The following is a 22079-nucleotide window of genomic DNA, read 5'->3' as shown; positions in this document are numbered from 1 at the left end:
CGTTGTCTCAGATGTTTAAATGTATAGCAGATTCTGCTGTTTAGATAATGCTTTACAATTTAAAAAGATATATTAACAAATCTGAGCCCTAGACAACAACATATGTTTCTAAATTTGATGCCAAACTTTACGTTTTGTGTTTGAAATATCCCACCCCGTCATCCTTGGTCTACCTATACATTTCAGATTCAGGAAGGGGAGAGTTGCCGACCGGGCTAGCCGGGTGGGTATGGTGCCTGCCTGGCAACCCAAAGGTCGCGGGTTCGAATCCCGCCTCGGGCTTGGATCAGAGTAGTGCGAAAACCTTGAAGTGCATTATGGCCACAGAAGCCGATGCGCCAACAACTAACAAAAAAAAAAAAAGGGGGGGAAGGTATCTCTTTACAACTATTTATATACAACGGCCATCTTGTCCTCCACTCTAAATGATTTCGGTTTTAATTGCTGGACTGGTGTATTGTTGTGGTGATAGTGCACACATCTTGTCTGTTTTCCAATTAACAGTGCATGATAGTTACTATCGTAGTAACTGCATCGAGGAAATCAAGAAGCAGAACTTCCTGAGCATCTCATAAAAACTTGGCGCGATCTTGCTTGCAGAGGCAAAGAAGGTGCTTGTTTTCAAACCGTGCCTTGTTGAGTGGTTTGAAATTAAGTGGTAAAATACAACAAAAAAGAAATTCCCCCTAGTTTTTGAACTAACTACAACCACACCATTCTATATTGCAAATACCTATACAGTATAAGAAAAAGACATATTCGGAAAACCATAATTTGGTGTATACTCCTAAAAGACTGGCTAACTGCGTAAAATTAGTTTAAAGCAAATATCTTAATCCTGAGTTGTCAAAATACAAACTACATGGATGATCCTTGTACTGCTACATGGATGATAGCAGCTCATTTTGTGTCAACAAGTGTTATTCCCTGTCTGCTTGTATCATATCTTTCACTTTCAGAATTTTACTTAATCTTGATCAGAATATTCGTGGCTACTTAGGACTCTTCAATGACGTAGAAGATAGGCCTAATAAAATATTTATACAAATAAGATAGCATTTTTCCCCCACCTGCTATTCCTGTACCGAATCTTCCAATGTTATCATAGTCTCCTAAGAGCTGCTGGAATCTGTTAATGACACAAACCTGTCATTTAGCTCAATTATTAGAATGCACGAAGAAATGAGTGTTGCGATGTGGAAAGTTAGCAATGGCCTAATGAGTTACACTTAGTCTGCAGTAAGTTATAGAGATTCAGGACAAATGAAAAAAAATACTCTGCAATTATGAACTATACTTGTCGCCTAATCATTGTCATTCTGTGCAAAGACTGGAGGAGTTGCATGTCTTTTATTTTACGAGATACCTTAATTTGAATATTTAGAATAATTTAGCAATACTTATTTAGAAGTGGGTAGTGATAATTCTTTAATATATTGAAAATTTATTCGGAAATTTTATTTTTTTTTAATCATTTGTCTACCTACCATTTAAATGGTAGATATAAAACCTACCATTTTCTAGGAAAAACGAAGCAACATGCTGCTGTGATTGCGGTAAACATGAGTAATTAGAGAAGTGGGCTGGTTAATATAGGGGTTACGGTTGTAGTTCACGCCTTTCGCCATTCTGCTTTTCAGCTGTCTCGGGCTTCACATCTTAACCGAAGCCTGTCATCGACGAAGTGCCACCCACGTAGCACGCATTTCTGGAAATCACCTCCTAGGTTGTTCTAGTGTAGGAATCCGATCCGTATGCTTATTGTAGCCGTAAATCGGGGCCACCGCATCAGTATCGGCGTTGTCATTACACGTGACCTGATGTATTCATTAAGGGACGTCAGGTTGCTCATTAGTGTCTCCTCCACCTCCCACTGTCTGTAGCGGACAGCCGATCGTTAACGTTTGTCGTAGAGAAAGCACTCCTTCCTGTTTCGCAACAGAGCCTCTTTGTTCCGGTCACTTACGGCATCGCAAACTGCCCATGCCATTGGACTCAAAGCATAGGATAGGGATGATTTGGGGGAAGGGCGCATCTGGGTATGCTGTTAGAAGGCGAACGGAATAATTGCAGTGTCACTGTAACGACGTGAGCACACTCACGCACTAGTCTTGAATAGAATCATCTTTGAAACACCTACGCGCGGTTCAAGTGTGTTCTCAGATGGAATATGGTACGGTAGTTCGGAACCACTGATTCGTTTCTTAATGTTCGTCGACCACCTGGTTGTTTTTGGACAGTTGTGTTTATGGCGTAGACGAATGTAACTGCATTTGATTGTAGCAAAATGGACTCAGAAAAGATCGAGCAACAAATCCACAGAAAGATGTCAAAAATTCTTTAATTAGAGTTCTCTTTGATATACAACGCGTTTGACGAAACATGAGAAATGTGTTGTTTGAAAATTTGCACTAGATTGGATTCGTTGGAAACCTACTACGTTTATACGAATCTTTCCCAAGAATTTTTGAAGTACGCATCGCGCTGTGCGCAGTATGTTTACAAGAAAATGGCTTCCCTACAAGGGAAACTTTTGAGTGGTAATAATTTATTCATACTAAGAATAAATAATGTATTACACGCAGAGGCGGATTTAACGGCGGGCGCACCGGGCGCGCGCCCTGGGCCCCGACTTCTGAAGGGCCCACGCAAAACCCCAACAAATTAGTTGAACATATTAGTTCAAAACTTTGTGATTATTATTATGCTATTATTAATTATATTATACATATATTATATTCAAATTTTATTGGAAATAAAACATTAATAGTACATAATATTTTTTATTTATTTAAAAAAATGGTTAACATGTATTTTTATTTTCCCTGTCTCTCTTTTTTTTTAAGGGGCCCAATATTTTCTTCTGCGCCCGGGGCCTCAATCGACCTTAATCCGCTCCTGATTACACGTTCGTTTCGATTCGTTTCTTAATGTGTCAACCGCCTGGTTGTTTTTGGTGTTTTATGCCATCGTTCTAACAACAACTTTAATTTGCAGTAAATCAAATTAAGACAGCTGCGATATAATTTTTTTTCTAGAATACAAGGATTTCATTCATACTCACAGTTTTGCCTTCGATCCCCAAATATTGCTGTTCTCGTAATGTCATAAACAAATTTTTGGTTTATGAGTAAGTTATGAATTGGGCCTGGTAGTAACCATACCTAATCCATAACTGATACTTTGCACAAAGAACGATACTCACATATTTGCACAATTCAGATTGTGCAAATATCTGAATTCATCTGTACCTGAGGTGAATCATACTATCCATTTACCACAAACTCCTTTCTCGATCAAAATCTTAAAACTTTTTTTTTTAACTTTAGCGTACTGCAGAGTTGTATGATTCTCCATATTATTATGACGAATCCATAATTTGCAACAACTCGACCGCGACATTTATTTAGACTCCCGTTTGCCGGGAATGATGTTACAGTAACTGGAAAAAAATGCAGAGGATTTGTTCTGGATGCAATACATTTGATGATGAGAGCATATGAAGAGAGAGCTGTAATCTGAAATAACAGTGAAGCGTTTCTGACGGCAGTTTTTACTGAGCTGTTGAAGTAGTGGCGAATTTGGCCATTCAGTGACCCTAGGCGGAATCTCCACTTTTCGTCCCTATTTTATTCATCAGAATTCACATCACGTATATGAGTACATATTTGTAAATAATGATTACTTTATTAATATTTACATAGCAAACAAAGACTCCCTGACTCGCTCTTAATATTTACATACATATAACTTATTACGTATGTAGACGAGCGTTTCCAATTTATAACTCTGGTAAGGTGTGAGGCCGGAATATGATACCTTTAGTAATCCATTTGAAATAATTTTGTAACTCCCTCTTATTGAAAGAAGGGGTTCAGTTTATGAAATTGTGAAAGATTAAGTTTTGCTGCTCTAAACTGCTTCTCGGTAGAACCCCAAATGGACTTGCCCCATAACTTTATCAGTGCACAGAAATTTTCTAGAAAATAAAACTTGTAGTGGCGCCCATTAGTGTTTTCCTCCTTTCATAGTAGCATAAATTAGGAAATAACAGCACCCGGGGACAAGGGTTAAATTCTACTCTCCCCTTTACTTATTTCCCAACAGAAATTTGAATTTGATTCCCAAAACAGTTTTAATCCTGTCCCATACAGCTGAGCCCAAGGGCATTACGGCCTCACCTTGTTCTCCCTACGCTGTCCGAGAATATGAACATCATCTTTTACATTCAAACAAGAAAAATAAAGCACGTCATCAATGACCGTCAAAGTTCTTGAATTAGAACCATATCGACTGTTGCGCAATCACTTAACCGAGCAAAGTCTGCCCGGTGTAGGTTTTCGAGGAAACAGATTGCATCATGACAATAAGTGTAAATCATCTATGAAATCCAGGAAATTGGCACGTAACAATTAGCATAAAGTAATATTAGTCCACTGTCGATTATCCTCAAAATTTTTCAGCTTAGAACTTCATACCCAGGACTCATCCACTCTTTATACTCATAGGTTTAAGTTGAGTTTGTAATTTGTCACCCGTGTTTATTTAAATATTATCCCTGGCTTACATGTTGTTACGGAATTTGTGTGGGTGGCTGATGTTCTAAGCCAACTGCTGCCGACATTTGGTCATACAATAAAGATCTTGTTCATATGTATGTGAATGAAAAACTGTGACCATCTAATTTCACTACTCGCAGATGTTTTGGCTGTCTTTAATTTTTGAGTTAGGGAATTATACATGGTCGATTAAGATGTATTCTTGGTTCTAAGCATGGTGCGCGATCAGGGGTTCCGTATAGTTACTGCTTTGAGATTTTTTTCTTGCTACTGATTTCATTCTTAGAAATGGCATTGAGATTACTTCATATGTCGTCCCTTAGAACTTGTGAGCACTCTACCAAGTGGTAGTTAAGATTTTTTCATACTTCGCAACAGCATTGAAGTCATTATTAGATATGAAAGTAACTGATTTACACCGTTGAATCTATGTTAGCATCAGGAATACCAAACCGCCTTTAGGACTCTGCTTCCGATCAGCATCAGTGAGCTTGTGCTCTTGAAAACCAGGACATGCGAACCGCAGGGAATGGGTGGAAGACCAGTTTGGGAGCAGTACTTCCCAAAGTTCCACTAATGCCTGGCGGTCATAAAGTAACCTAACGTAAAAAGATGTAAATGTTTTGAAACATAATGTACACATAAAATAAAACAATAATCAATATTATTTTGAGGCCTCGAATTACATGTCTTCACTCTGAATCAGTCGCTTTGATTCGAATAGCCAAATTGTGAACAGCGTAAGAGGGCTTATCTCAGTACATGTGATCTCTGTACGGATCCGCCTTCCTTAGTTATGCTAATAGGATCAGGTTATGTAGACGTGATCTTTTAGATAACCTTATAACCAGTAAGGTTCACATCTGGGTGGCCACTTTCTTTTAAAATCTCTGTCGGTCGTGGTTCTAGTCTACATCGGCTAGAACCATTGTACTCGCGGTCAACTGAAACGCTGTACCTCTGTGCCCCCCCCCCCCCATTTTCACCAGTTGGTTATGGTGGCCTACGTTGTTGCAAAGACAATCACTTCAAAGAAGTGACTACATTCAGCTGAATATAAATTCCGCTGCTTTTCTTTTCGTTCGTTTTACGCAAATGGTAGCATACGATGTTTACTTTCAAATAAGTGTTCTTAGTAATATACATAAAAGTGAATATTATCATAACATTGTGATCGACCTGTTCCTTATTTGTACATTTTTCCTTTTCCTCCAAGTCCACAATAAAATTTGACTATTGTTTTTATCGTACGTAGATTAATATGTTTACGTCAAAACATGTACGTAATTTACGTTAAGTTACTTTACGACCACCCTTGTATATTAAGCTTTACTGACACGTCTATATTTTCCGTACATCATTGGTCCCGGTTGACCTATACCCCCATCCCATCCTAACAACCAACCGGAAACGCTGACCTGCAATTCCCTTGCTCCAAGAGCACAGCAGTTTTCCCTCCTCAGCGAGTGGTCAAGAAATCCTGTACAAATAAGTTGGAAATAAAATTGGTTCAAATTTAGTAAAGCACAATAGTTTCAGTTCAATGGGTGCCGGTTTGCAGCTAATATGCTAGCACTACAATTAACAATAGGCTATGTATTTTTTGTGGTACTGTTCTGGACTGGATTACATCTTATATACTAGTAGCTAAGATCACATAACCACTACTAGACTATATTCCAGGCTACGATTCCGTATGTACTCAGAAAAAAAAAAATTCTCATTATATAATAATAATAAAGTGAATAAAATTTGCATACCCTTAGAAAAACAATTCACTAACAGCAGTGAGGAGGAAATAGAACTCCCTGTACAGAAACTGCTCTAAATCAAAGGGTTCTCAAGATGGTTCCAACAGTTTGTGTTCCCTTCTCCGTTTGTTAGATGTATACCGAGAGATGGTTGGGGGGATGGATTTTGATATATCCAAATATCTTTAAATCGCAGAGTTTAGGATTTTATTGCAGTAAAATGAGAAAGCATCGACGGTATAATAATAATTTTCTGTGTATACAGCCATGTAGGTTAGAGGGAATTATAAATAAATGGTTTAGAAGGTCGCTCTAAACAATGTTACTGTACTTTGGGGGGTATATGTGGATTCTAGCACGCGACATGCGTATCTCCATACTTTGACTACTCTGCTTACTGTTGGGTTTGTATAGTGTGCAACTTTATTCAGTATTTATTTAGTATCAAATGGATATTTTCTATATAAAAACCTTAAGAGGACGATTTTTTTCTTTTCCATCATATATGAAGGAAGGTGGGAAGGGGAAATTTGCAATGAACGGATCCGTAGAAATACAATCGTCAGATTGGAAGGGAAAAAAAATTTGCTTTTTTTTTTAATCCCTGGAGACAAGCTTCTAAACATTTGCATCTACGTGGAATTCGAATCCATGACATTGGTCGGATAAGCAGTGCATCAAAGCGGACTGCCTTAGAGAGAAAAGCACCGATTTAGCGAGTTCCATACAGTTATGGAAGATTCAGTTTCATCAACTGAACGCAAGACGATTCTAACTGAATTATTAATACTTTATTCAACACGTGGACACTTTCCAAAATTACTTCTGTGGCCCTTTGCCAAAGCTTTGCTTCCAACCCTGATTCGCGTGATTCTGTTATATATTGTCCTAAAACAGGTACTGATGTGCAGCTCATAAACAGATCAACATTTAAAATAAAGCTTTTTGCGCAGATTTCAATTTGCCACGAAAGTCCTCATAATGCAGACCACGTGTAGGTGTACACTCTGGTTGTGAATGAACCCTGGGAATGGTTGGCGTGTTCGTGATTCTCCTCCAGAGTAATACTGCTAAATGAAACATGCGTTATACCGTATCAGCTATTCTGGGTAAGTTAAAAGGTTATTGACCACGACCTTGCGTGCCATAGCTTGATTTTATCTATCCTATACCCGCCATCTTGAGATATATGCACAAGGTTTAATGTCCCCACCTCACCTTACATCGGAATGTTCGATAATTTTATTATAGATTTTATTTTTGTACGCTATAAGTTCTGAACTTGACTAATTCGACAGTTTTAAACGAACGGATTCTATTGATGACAATTTGGTGAAAATTGCTGCTGAGAATGCATTACAAATTACTTGATTTCATATATTTCTCATTTTATCTGTTTAATATTTTGCATATCCGTAGTTTGAATCCAAAATCATTACTTCGCTACTGCAGCCACAAATCACTTGTCCCCTTCCGGGGACACACGAACTGCTATAGAAAGAGGCCTTGATAGCCGAAACTAACTTTTAAGAATTAGGTCCGTTAGCGTTCTTTGACCTCAAGTAAGACAATCAATAGTCTATTTGGCAGGCACATTTGGGAACAAAAGCATTAGAGAGACGGAAAAGAACTGCCAGGGGCTGAGACTTGCTCGACAAGTCTTCTCCACAAGCGACTCTTTCTCTGGCGGTGGCTTTGAAAAACAGTCCGTACGCAGTAACTGTGGCTGGAGTGGAATGGTTTTCACCTCAGGCAGATCTTTTTAATAACAGGAGATCTGCGTAGTAATTTCTTTGATCTCGAGAGGAACGTGCTTGGAGTTAATTCCTTAAAGTTTGCGTTGCGAGGGTGACGTGTGCATTCCTCCCACCCTGTTCTACATTTAAGATAGTGGAGCTGGAATTTTATTCGGCTTTGCAGTATGATTTTTATTGATTTTAAAGAAGTCTTCATTATATTGGCTTGCACAAGTGGCTCATTTCTTTTGCTGTTCAGTTGTTATAGGTAGAAAAAAATAAAATAAATGGACTTATTTTTGTAAATAAAGAAACGAATATGTAAATATTTGTGCATTCATTCTAAGGTGGCAGGCAACACTAATTTTCTTAATCTGGACGATTTTGCAAAAAGTCATCCGTGTGTTAAGTGGATGCAGAGTGTTGGAATTGTGACTCCAATCAACATAACTTGTATCTGCAGAGAAATTTCGGGAAATTAGCTTTCCCCCCTCTTTAGCATGTTTTTTGAATACGAATATGCTGAAGAAGAAGATACCAGTTAATGCGAAACCACCATGCGGCTAATCTATCACTGCGGAGATACCTGAAGGGTCTGGGAGTCCGATGGCTGGTATGGTAATTGTTAAAGAGCGGGAGAATGATCTTTTTGAAAATATTGCGGAGTCTAGCAGTAATATAAACATTAGCTCAATTAGATCTGTTAGTTGTACATTATTTTTTTTTTAATTCTGTGGTATTTCTTCTAATAAAAAATATTTTTCAAATGTGTTTCTTTAATAATATACGAGACATCGTGTGATGTCTCGTATCTTATTAAAAGAAACGTATTTTCAGTTCTTTCATCGTATTTCGCATAATTTGGGTTATTAATTATATTTATGTAAGATTTCTTAATCATTTCTACCCGAATTTATAAAGCGCGGAACTGTAGCTATAAAATCAGTATTGGTAAAAGTTTCTTGAATTCTTTGTCAAAATTTATTAATGTATAAGCTATTTCAATTTTCCACACAAGCTCTGTATGCACCAATGGGAAATATATTCGCAAAATGCTAAAACTCCTTGCTCAGAATTTCCATTTATATAACATAAGAGAAGTAACTATAGGTGGCAGAGAACTCCAGTACGAAATGTAATTGTATGCAAATTGCTGTTTTTATTATTATACATTGCGTATCTATTTATGTGCATAATAAGTAACTAAGGTGGATCCGAGAGCTAAAGAACTTTTCCCTCGTTTTTGTTGCAAAGGTGTTCACAATTTTTGTTAAAATTGGCATTTGGGAAATATATTCCAAGTACTCAAGGAGGAAATCTGGTTCCCACTAGGATAATCGTCAATGAATAAATATAATAAAATCTGGAGAAGTAATCAAATTATTAAGAAAAACCAAACTGTACTAGACATTAATAAAACCAGTTGTGATATATAGATCAGAAATTTGGACATTGAAACGGAAACAGGAAAACAAACTAGTGGCTTTCCAGATGAAATGTTCTAAGGAAAATAAACCAGACACAATGGACAGAGCAGAAAGCGAATGAACAGTCAGACGAGAACTTAACATCAGAGAGGCAGTGACAGACATAATCACAAGACCTACAATGGTACGGGCATGTGGAATGCAGGAAGGCACTGCAATAGTTAGCACAAAAGAAAACCGGAATGCACAAGACTTAGGTGTATTGCTACTATTGATAAGTCTGGATTCCGGACATATATAGTGAATTGCTGCTGACAGCAAAGGCAGAAGACGGAGGCTGTTCACTTATGAGGGATTCCTTCTGTAATTGACGGACTCAATTCATCAACGATGGATTTCATAGAGTCAATGGACAGAGGACCCGATTCTTGGGTTATTGTACCAGAATTTTGATTTCGAACCTTATCCAAATTAGCACCTTGAGTAAATTTTAAGACTTGTGTACCTGCATCTTTTGATCATTATTGGCTCGACGTAACCGAGTAGTCAAGCGCGAGAAAGCAGTAGCACGCGCGTTTGAGTCGCCCGTGGTTCAAGCCCACTTGCCTACTAAATATGTTTAACGATTATTCATTGCTAAAATGGTTATTAGTAAGTTCTTTTGACATATATTGGTCGAGTCGGAGTGTAAGCAAAGTATTTTTTTCTCATTAAATCAATAAAAAATTTTCAAATAGCCTGTCCGAAAACAGCAACGATATAATTTTTCCTTAAGTACTTTACAAACCGTTCATTAATACTGAAAGCGTTGGACGATAAACTTATTTGAATCCCATTTCACCTGCCCATCAGCAGAAAGATGACGTATGGTTTGATTAGCTTGACGAATTGACACTACTTTTATACATCTTACTTGTCCCTCCTGATAAAAATGTTGATTGTTGACAAGCTTTTCTCTTATTTGATTAATGCTTGTTGCTAAAGAAATACACTTCGTTACAAACTTTTAAGATTGCGTAACATTGTGAGTGCAGATCATATGGCAGTTCAAAGACATGATTTTAACAAAAACAAAATAATTTGAGACTTTGACCAAGTGAAATATTTCCATTATTGGTTTTTTTATTAAATAAAAATCAATGTTTTCAAAGTAAAGTGTTTCTACTCCTGAATATCCATACAGGGCCGGAGGAGTTAGTAATTTTAAATTCTTAGCTTCAGACAGATTACAAGACTAGCGCAACCGCATTTACTTTTTAATGTAAGCTCACATTCACCTTTATATCGTAACAAATAAGCCATGAAAATATTGGAAATTTGGACACCGTGTTAAATAAATAAACATACATTTTCTGTTTATACTCCGAGACGACCATATCAGAGCATGACTGCACTTTCACACTGATCACCCAGTTGTGATTTTGCTATTACGTTTTCATTAAAAGTTTGTGGGCTTCAATTGCTGATTCCACCAACGATTTGTACTTGCTGTTTAGAACAATCTACAGGTCGCGTGTTAAAAACTTCAGGAGTTAAGGTTGTTGGAAACCAAGCGTTTTCCCACTTGGCTTTCTACCGTTGCGGGGAAGTCGAACTCTCGATAAAGTTAGTGGAGAGTTTTCCAAAATATTGAGCTCGCAGCCCTTGTGGGTACGCGAGATATAAAAGTTTTGGTAATCTTTGAACTAATGCGAAAAAAAGGTTAAAAAAAAGTAAGTAAATAATAATCATTACTCGTATAACAACAAATAACTTAAAGAAACATTAAAAAATAATAATAAATGGCAAACTTCTCGCTGATGGGAGTACTGTTACTTTCGTCTCTTTCATAGGCTTGTAGAGTAAAACAAAAGTTTATATATAATTTCAATTTATAGTAAATAAAAATTTTTATATGTTTCTAAGTTATCCTCTGGATAAATTCTGCCTACAACTAGAATTGGACTGTGCATTCGACAATTTTGTTTCTCCAGACATTATGATCGATAATTTGTCTAATTTTAAGCCATCTTTCCTATGGTTTGAGCCATCCTTTTAATAAAGATACTCAAGCTTCCGATTATGCGTGGTGCTTGGAAAATAAATTTGACCTGATAATCGAAACCCCAGATATAAATGCGGAAAAAAAAAAACTTAAAAAAAATAATAATTTATATAAATACTGTACTCATATTTCTAGACGTACTACAGCGTGTGTAGCCGAAATAAAAGTTAATACCAATTTGAAAAGAAAACAGTAAAGTTAACTTTCACCTTGGCTGAAAGTTAACTTTTCTGTTTTGGCTTGTTATATTTTCATGAAAAGTTACGCAGTTAGTTGCTTTGGTTTGCTTTAGCTGCTGACAGTTATTAAAAATCAATAGTAGTCCTTTATCAGAATCTGACACCGCACACCATTCAGTACATTAATTGCGAATCTGTGAGGAAATTAGATGTGTTGGCGGAATTTTGCAGCTTAAAACCATCTTTTCAGGGTCACGTGCCCTTATTAGAACGATCAGATAACATTAACCTGTTTTTCCCTTCTTTCTTGTATGGACTTTGTCACGATATTGTACCATTACAGCAATCAAGCAGCCTTGAGCCATGAAACTCCTTTCACCGCTTGAGATTTTCTTTCCCTAATAGCATTCATAGCGTGTACTGTTAGCGTCAGAACACTAGAAAGTGATCCAGTGCACACTGCACAGTCTTCTGATTTTTCAGTTCTGCCATCAAAGTTTATATCAGAAAACTATATTTAATCTCATTAATTTTTTTTATACTTAGAAAGCATTGTGATTATAATATGCCTTTACATCTGCACACATGGATTAATACTCGTAATCCATTCTTTGAAGATAAATCCAAGCAGATGTACGGACTATTTTTATGAATGCTTTTAGAAGAGTTTGTGTTGTAACGGGACATAAGAGTAAGTGTCTGTCTCGCGCAAAGAGTGACTCATAAACTCCGCTAATGGGATCTTTCAGACACACGGCTGTGCCTTTGAATCATTTATTTGGAGGTAGGCTATCAGTGTCGGCGCGTGACAGATGGAGTACTCATAAAATGGTAATCCAGACTCTCGTTCTGGTGCGTTATCAGTCAGACGTCGATGAGATAGCGAAGCCCAACCCTAGCTCTTCCGGATTCGTTATCGTAATGGAGAAGACGACTTTTCTGTTTTGTAGACTGTTGTGTGTTGGAATTTGGCTGATGTCCCCGATCAAGACAAACACTATGTTTTACAGCTCCTTTTCGGATGTAGAGAATAGAATACATTACTGGATAAAGCAGAGCATAATTTTGGGTGCCCTTATCGTCATGTAAACAAATTTCGTTTCAAAGAAAAGATCTTAGGAAATAGGCAGTTCCTTGTGAACGACTTCCTGGTTTTGTGTTGATTCAAAATGTAATGTTGACGAACGTTTCCAGTTTTTATGCTTAATCTGGTTATACTAGAATGGAGAACGAACTGAGTTTTGCTGCATCTTTTATAGAATTGTAGAAGTCTGTGGGAGACAAAGTGTTAACATAGGAAATCATATATAAACTGTTTCTTTGACATATTCTTAAAAGCACACCGGAGAAATGGGCAAAGTCTGTGTTCTTCGTTTATCACGAAAAGTTTTTTTTTTTAAGATGTAAAAAAAATCATATCCGGAAGTGTTTTAATTAATATTATCTTTCAATACTACTGTGACAAAACAGAGTAAGGCAAAGAGTATCGAGAAATTCTCCGGAGAGAAAAAGAAAAAACCGCCGTAATAAATTCCAGAGATTTAAAAGAATAAAGTTAAATAATATATTTAAATACATTCTCCCATCTTTGGGTAGCACTTTGTATGAGATATACGTTGACATAAACACAGAGACATCTGATAAGACATCGTCAGTTTTATTTCCATTACTAAGATGTTGTGCCTACCACCACCAAAAAAGCTAGTGTTGCATAAAACCTATTAAATAATACATTTAGAATGCTGAGTCACCATAAGAATCAAAATTATAATTTACAAAAAAGCACTTTCAAGAGTTCTAAGAATCCGAATTTAAGCATTTTGGGCTAATGAATTAAATCTATCAAAATTCAGATAAGTACCAGAAGCATTAATTAGCCACATACTTATTCCGAACTGACACTTTTATTGCTAAACGAAAAATCAGTACTTAAAAACACGTGTTAAAAAAAAAATCTGACATTACTAAATTAGGTGGATACTTTTCTTGGGGGGGAACTCAAGAATCATGCTGGAACTCTCTCACGGACCGCTGTTACACATCAGGAAACATTATTTAAAAAAAATATATTGGCCGTTCTGTAAGCATTCAGCACAGAGAAAGCGATAACCTCTAATATCAACCTTCTTTTCTAAGTAGCCGAAGTCATTGCATTCCGTTATGATAGTGTGTAAAAACGGGGTTCGACACTTCCTATCTCTAATGGGTCCTTATATAGGGCGCTGCGGAAGCTCTTAATATTTTACAGTTAGCCGCAGTAGAAGATGGTGTGGCCAGTTACTGTGAATTCGTTGTTCGCTTTGCCCTTTCCAAATAAAAAATGGCTTGTTTATTTTGGTAGGGTCTTTAAGTACATGTGGTACCTCTTTAAATTGATTTATGGCACCCATTTCACGATGCAGCGTGACTGACAGGTGGTTTGGTGCCTTTTGCGTCACGGAACTTTACCGTTGCAAACAACCAATGCAGTGATGCAGCCGCGTTATATGATCGCACCATTAATGCGTTGATGTACCGCTCTACACATTTCAACAAATAATTACCTACGTAATTATGATCGTTCGTGACGGATTGATGCTTGGTGTAGCCATGTATTTTGTTGAACCGCTTATGCGTTGTTATAAGGTGTTTTATGGATTGTAAATGTTGGTAATGAGAAGATAGTATCATGTTTCTTCTACGAAAATTTCCCCTAATTAACAGAATTGGTGTTTTTAACAATGTTTAACTCCCTCACTGAACTTAAGCTGAACTCCATATCCGTTGAAAAACAGGACGAGGAACGCAATTGCTTTAAGTACAATTTCCCAAGATACGTCGCTGTTATTTTAAGAAGCAAAAAACATCATTGGCGACACTGTAACAGTCTTCGGTACTTCGTGTCGCTGTCCATTAATGGAATGATAAAGAGTCACGAATGTCACTAATGGCAGACGTTATTAGTAAGCCATATAGAAGTCTGTTATTGTCAGTTCTCCTTAAGCCTGAGATGGTATGAGAACATCTGCTGACTACTTAGGCGTTGTTTTAGAAACTCGCTATTGAAAAATGGTTTCGAAAGACGTCCATGGCCCTTGAATTTCTTGTTCGTTTCAGTCTAAATGCTTATATTGCGAAAAATGTTATTGTGCTTTACTCCACCTCCAGAAAATGATTTATTCATATTAGTCATACATCGCAAACTGGTTCTATCTTTCAAAAGATCATTCCGTTCTTTGTAGGAACACTTTGGGGGGGGGGGGAATCCACGTATAGTATTGCTTTTAAGTATTATTGCTCTGCGAGAATACGAGAGAGGAATTTTACTTCCTAGTTTAGACAAATTAATTAAATACTTGTCTGTTTGCCTTCCTCGCTTGCTTTTGTTTTTCCTTGGTTCTTATCTTCAACATTCATTACATTTTCTGTGATTTAAAGGAACTGTTTATCAAGGTGATAATTTCCCCGAACCCCCCCCTCTCTCTCTCTCTCTCTCTCTCTCTCTCTCTCTCTCTCTCTCTCTAAAGCTGGTTTACTTTTTCCGCCTTCATCCTCATCACAGTAGCAATCTCTCAACTACTTCAATCTTAACCCACTTCGATTTCTTCCCTTGAGTTTCCGCCGCTTGCCACAACTCGTGCCCTTTGGCTTTCTACTTTCCGAATGCACCGTTTCTTCTGCATCTACGTTCTGCTGATCGAACTTCTTTCCGGTAAGCTAAAACTCCACTAACATTAAAATAACTTAATGAATCGCTGTAGGATGTAGCTCAGCAGTTATGTTTGAAAGGACACTAAAATATGTGTCGGTTTAATATGTTTTCAAATAAAAGCCCAAGATTTCGGAGAAGGTGGCGGCGAATAACTTTTTTTTTTTTTTTTTTTTTTTTTTTTCGCTATTTCCATAGAATTACGAGTCTCTGGCTTCCTGAATTTACCCCATCATTGCCGGAAGCGTCCACAGACTACAATTTCTGGTTGTCACATATGACTGTTTGACTTACTCGATGAATTAGGGCAATGCATTTAGTGATACTGTGGTTATTAATTTTAGGACAAAAGACAGGGTATGCGCTGTAGTTGAGCTGTTGATAAAGTAAATGGCCTTTTAAAAATTATCGCTGCAATTGAAAGTCACCACAAAGTATGATGTGAATCGGAGAGTAACGCATTTCAGACTGAAAAGGAGAACAAATGGAGTTCAGTTGCTTCCACTGTTTACTTTGTTTATTCCATTCAGTTTTAAGCTTGTAATTTAAAATCGGGTAACTAAATATTTTTCTCGTTTAAGCTATGAATTAGAAAGGAGTGATATTGCTTTTTCAATGAAGAAATTTTAAGGATAACAGAAATATTTAAATTGAACGATACAGACAATCAAAAGAAGGTTCATGTAGTGTTGATTATCAAGCGGCACCGAGGTCCCTCCAACTCCCCAGGAGGTTCATATAGTAGATCTTAATTTAAGCTCTACTATATGAACCTAATTAATTAAATACTTGTCAAGGCCTCAGGTCCAAATTAGTATTAGTTCTAAATAGCAACAAAATAATATCAGCTTAGCAAAGTTTAAATTCTTAATCTGCGATAACGGAGTTGACCAAGAATTTTCATTTGACTCTATAAAACTTATTTTCTGAAATAAGTTTTTGAAATTTTTTTTTAATATTTTCCTAAAATTTATTCGCAGCTTGCTGTAAATTTGAAAATGTACAGCAAGCTCGCAATTTTGAGAGGAAAGCTGTCGACCCTCTTCAAGTAAGCAAGTTTAGGACCAAGTGATGCTATGGGCAGCCCGTCAGTACCCCATTCGCTCTGAGTAGATCATTAATAGTGGACGTATCGGTTAAATAGGTAATGAGTTTGGTATATGTTATGATGTAGATGAAGGAATAGTTAATCTCTGGGGGGGGGGGAAGATTAGATGCTTCTGAGGTGATGAAAGAATTTCGAACTGCTTTATTAAGCCAGCATTAGCAGACCAAGGAATCTATTAAGATAGGTCGGTGGTTCTCATGACGGATTACTGTGGATTATAAATGTATTGAGAAGAAAACTTTATAACCAAGCGAACCAAGTACTGTACTTACTGAGTGAACCAAAGAGCTTGCAAGAATTTAATTTCTGCTTGCCCTAAAGTGCTGCTGCAAGGTTAATTGACTTACTAATGCTCACGTTGTATATTTAGATCAAATTTATTCCAGGATTAATTATACAGATACATAAACGCGGCTAGCTGCGCGTAATTTGTTTAATACACTGACATTCGTCCTCAGCGAAAGTTATTAGTGGCGAAGTCTGGTTTAAATCCTTTGGAGATTAAAGGAATTCTTAAGCCCCCCCCCCCTCTTCATTTTGGGATATTGTTAGTCTTTCTATGCTGGTTTTGCCATAAGTTCCCCCATAATTTCAGCACATTCAAAATACAGATCGGCCTGCACGGAGAATGCTCGTGGGTATATCACAGTAGTTGCGATGACTGTCCTTTCGCGCTGCTGTGAAATGAACGTGACGTCTCTTATCTCATACATTTTACTGACCTGACAAGGCCGAGTGGTTACTAAAAGAGTCCAGTAGCGTATGCATTTGAGTTGACTGTGGTTCTGTACTACGTGACTGCTAAATACAGTTAATATTGTATTTCTGTTAGAACGATTAGCTGTTAATTCCTCTGATCGATGTCGTGATGGAGCATACACACAAATAACTAAATAATTTAGAATAACATTAATACAATATAGCTTAAGCTGTGACCCCCCCCCCCCCCGATAGACACTGAAACCATTTAAAGTGAAATATTATATTATCCCAGTATGCCAACACAACAACAATAATACAATGTATTTAAGAAGTAAAATGTAGAAACGTAATCTACCATTGAATTGTGCCTCCTCAGAAGGCCACATGGCAATTGTGGATGTTGAAATCGCGACATTTCCATCGTTAAGCGAATAATTGCACTACCATAGCTAATCAATACGGCCACAAAGAATAGCTGTAGGATAGATGTGCGAAAATATTTGCTTTCAGCCAAAGGGTAATTGATTATTGGAACAAACTTCCATCTGGTTGTGGAATCTGGTAGTTTGAATAAACCTTGGGACAGTTTGTTTGTAAAATTAGTAGATAGGATGTACAGATGACGTGAGTAGTAATTTTTTTTTTTTTTTTAATAATGCTGTACAACCTTGTTTCCTTTCATCACTTACCACTAAATCGGTACATAGTAATGCAACCGATTTGAGTAATTGTGACCCGTATTACTAATCTGTGTGTGTTATACCTGTATCAAAGACAGAGCAATTATAGTGTGGGCTTGTAATATTGAATCATGAACGCCAATATAAATTTATTTTATGCATATGTCATGGTGTGATATATGGTTCTATTCCCTTATTGGTGTGTGTGGTGTGTGAGATTTTGGAAAATTTTTCGAACTTGTAGTCAGTTTTGCATTCATACAGTCGAATTAAGGCAAATTTGTTGTAGTTGTTCGTAAAAATTGCTAATCACAAAGAAATTAAATTTCATTGCTAAAAATGGTTTTGAAAATAGCAGAAAGACTAATCGAAGGCAGCAATTTCTCCGTGAAACTTTTCGCTCGTTTCGGCTAGTTTAGTATTCTTTTCTTTAACTCTGTTATCAACGGCAAGAGGCTTTCTAATGAAAGCCATATGGCATAATTGATCTCCACGTGAACATCACCGAGATGTACACGTGCAGCTATAGCATATATTTGTCCCATTTCCTGCAAGTACGTAGTCACATTAAAACGTAACCTTCTTCCTGGACTGGGCAAGGCTGTCCACTGAACACAATGACAGGTTATGAACATTTTAAAACAACCCGCCGACCTCGTACCAGTATATCAAGTAGAATGAATTAGGCCATGATAATGTGGGCCCACATGAAAAAAGGTGAGCTCATTTTAGTAATAATTAAAGTTTATTATATTTTAGTAGAAATTTTTTAAAAAATTATACTTAATTCCACGTTATTTATGCAATTTTAAATGATTTATTAGGTCCTTGAAGTAGAAATTAAACAAGATTTAAACCTGTTTTATACCAAAACGCAAGCCCAATACAGTAACTAATATTGCAATCATGTGGACGTTTCGGTTAAAAATTTCAGCATCCGTTATCAATACGAAGTTGAACAGGTGGCAGGTTTAAATCTTTTGTTTAATTTCTACTTTTGGGACTCGGAATTGAACTGCTTTTGGGACTCGGAAATAACGTGGAGTGAAATGTATAATTTTTGAAATTTTTACCGTATAGTTCATCTTAAGGAATGTATTTCACTCCGTGTATTATTATTATTGCTAGAAATTTTACTTAAGTCATGGGGAAGTAGAGTAATTCAGAATCTTCTTATTACGTATATTAAACAAAATTAAATGAACCAAGATAATTTTTACCTACATTTTTCAAAGGGGGGTCGGAACAATTCCCAAAATACGTTCTAATGCATCGCTTATTGCGTGTCATGCTTTTAATCTTCTTACTGCACAGCCTGTTTCTCTGTTGCAAGTAGCGTTGACTGCGATCACGACGATTTTTATTAGTTGCTATGACAACCTCGACGATCCTTGACTTAATCATGGAGCTTAGTACCGAGATTTCTTCCTTACATAACGCTGTAAGCTTCGGTGACGAACAATAATAAGAGTGTCGCAGGAGAATTATTTGCAATTGTTCTGGAGTTTAGTGACGTGGGCTATAGTTTCCGAAACGTTTATTCTTTTACGCGAGAGATCCATTTAAGAGCTTTGGTGTATTCATTTGGCTTCCATCTATACTGTTTGGGCAGGCATGCGTGCAGGTTTAGATTGATTTATCAGGTCTTAGTTACGAAGCAGTGGCACAATAGATTAGGTAGGGTAGTTTCAGTCATTAGCATCAGTGGAGAGGTTTTATCTTAAAGTAACGAATTAGCGCGGTTCAACAATAGTTCATAAGTTGGACGTGCTACCATCACTTTTCCAACATCTATTTGATCGTTTTTTTTACATGGACTAGTAATTTTGTAAAAAAAATTAATAATAAATTGTAAAATTTTAATATTTCTTTATTTACTGGTCTTTGTAAAATACGATCTAGCTTTTTTACATAGAATAGTGAATAAACAAAAGATTAGGATCTAAAGAAAGGATGGACATGCTTCTGCGTGAAAGGACATTTTATGCTATCAATCACACGAAGGTTGTCTATATTTCTTTGTATAGCTCGACATCAGAAAACTTTATTCTAAGAATCAGATCATCACATTTTAAACCAACTGCAATGTAAAAAAAAAAAATTAAATTAAATTAGAACTATTTTTGGTAATCTTATTACGCAAAAATCAAGTTTACAAAAAGTAGAGTATTGGAAAACCTGTCAAATTCTATTTTAACTTGAACTAAAATACACAGGCTTTTTTTAAGATACTTGTTTTCTTAGATTTAAAATCAGAAAGTACTGTAATTGATTTCTTTCAAATCTTGTTTACATTAGTATATTATCTAATAAATATAAAGCTTTTTCAAATGTAAAGCATGTTTTAAGTCTACTGTTGAATGCAGTGCAGTTTTGTGCATAAAGCACTGTATATTTCGGGAATGCCCTCAATAAAATGATTACCGATGGGCAAATAAGATATAATCGATAATTGCCGATGACCTGAAAATCTATAAAACCATCTCTTCAAGCGTTATGCTTCACTGCAGTGCTGCTTGGATTCGGTGCTTGGTTGGTCGCACAAGAACTCTGAGACCTAGAACTTAGATAAATGTAAAATTCACATTTTCTGTTTATAAGTCGCGTTTATGCACGTGTGATCAGGGGAGTCTGTATAATAGAATCTACAGGAACATTACTGTATTTTGTGGGCCTAGTGGATTCGAAACGCTATCTGTCATCACTCGGCGCGCTATAAATACTGTCTCTTCAGTACTAGAACTCAGACTCAATCTACGAGTTCTCATAAACAACATCCTTCGGCGTGTTCTGTTAAGTCATCGTAAAGCTACCACGTTGTGTCTGTTGTTGACTTTAAGTATGTCTTAATGTGCCTATACAGGAACAAACGGCGGGAATGATTATGGAGTTGATAATGGGTAAAAAATGCTAATACGGCATTGTTCCTATTTTCAGCTGTTGTGGGGTTATTGCTGTTTTAAGGTGAACCGAAGAAAATATTGTTTGTTATAATTTGAGATTCAACTTATAGTAACTCTTCAGAATGTCGCCATGTTTTGCAGTGCAACACTTTGCTCTTAACGAAGAAGAGTTTACTATTCGTTTGGGGCTTTTGCTCAATCGAACACCCCCAAAGATGAGCATAATCGAAGTATCATAAGCGATTATGGATTTTTGATAATCGAATGGAAAGATATAATCAGAAATGTGGGTGATATGGGGTTAAACACAAACAGACAAGCTGTGTGGTATATGGCAATGAGGACTTGAGTTTTGATAATATTAGTTCGATTCCGTTCACTGGTATCTTTTTAGGGTCCGTAGTCTAACGAAGAACCCTTATAATGTCACTATTGTCTGTCTGTCTGTCTGTCCGTCCGTCACAGCATTGTATCTCTGGAACCAGTCAACCTGTTGACTTGAAATTTTGCATGGGTTTGTATATCATGTGGGCCAACATAACGCCATATTGATCGTTGTTGACAAAAATTTGTCTGAGAAATGTGGGGGAACAAAAATGTTGTCGACAAACTATAGCTTATTATACACCGTTGGAAAGAGCTCAACGAGTAGGTTTAAAATATTTTTTAAATTAAAAATGGCGGCGCCAGACAGTAAAATGTGAGTAATTTTTGTTCCCCCCCCCCATCTATTTTCGACGCTAATGCAGTTAAAAATTTAAAAATCACATTAGCTATGCGTTATTCGATGCTTATCAAGGGAAAACTATTCCGATTGAAATCTATCATTTACTTTTTGTGTTAAAATTAAAAAAAAAAATTATTGCATTTCGATAGCGCGCTTCTTTGTACTAAGTAACTCTCCTTTTGGTGACAAAAGGGTTGCTAAATAGTTAGTTAATAATTCTATAAAGTTCATTTATAAATTTTGCTACGAGAAGTAATTTTTAACAATTTCCAAAGCTGGAGTTGTCCCAGCAAGGAGGTAGTCAGAGAGCCAGCGTTGAGGCGGCGGTGGTGGTGAAGAGCCTGCGCGGAGTCTTGCACGGTCCACACCTGCCAGTCGCTTCTCTCACCCTTGTCATTCACAACTGGAAAGACTCAAATAGACAATGTTTTCGTTAGTTCCTCAATTTTAGGCCAAGTCGGAAACTAGAAAACTAGAAACTTTTTTTCAGTTACCATAAAACTCTCTATTTGAGATATTACACTACGGACCCTTCATCTTGAGTTCCCGGAACTCAGTAGTTGACCGATTTATTT

The 22079-nt window shown here is 36.8% G+C and overlaps 1 protein-coding gene across 3 annotated transcripts in view; it reads left to right on the top strand.

Annotated features, from left to right (window-relative positions):
• LOC150081546 (seizure 6-like protein) overlaps positions 1 to 22079 on the top strand; it is a 207384-nt gene that overhangs the window by 59129 nt on the left and 126176 nt on the right. Inside the window, exon 1 of one of the 3 annotated variants that reach the window (XM_090380086.1) lies at positions 18511 to 18591. The exons of the other annotated variants lie outside the window; for them this stretch is intronic. Coding sequence (XP_090236212.1) covers positions 18564 to 18591 — 28 coding nt within the window. The 5' untranslated portion in view covers positions 18511 to 18563. Of the gene's footprint in view, positions 1 to 18510; positions 18592 to 22079 lie in introns of those variants that run through there. 3 annotated transcript variants of the gene reach the window in all.

Source organism: Mastigoproctus giganteus, chromosome 8, assembly GCF_048544385.1.
Source record: "Mastigoproctus giganteus isolate SK-2022 chromosome 8, ASM4854438v1, whole genome shotgun sequence".
Taxonomy (NCBI): Eukaryota; Metazoa; Arthropoda; class Arachnida; order Uropygi; family Thelyphonidae; genus Mastigoproctus; species Mastigoproctus giganteus.
Note: the sequence above shows the minus strand (reverse complement) of the source record. Positions and strands in the feature narration are given on the sequence as shown.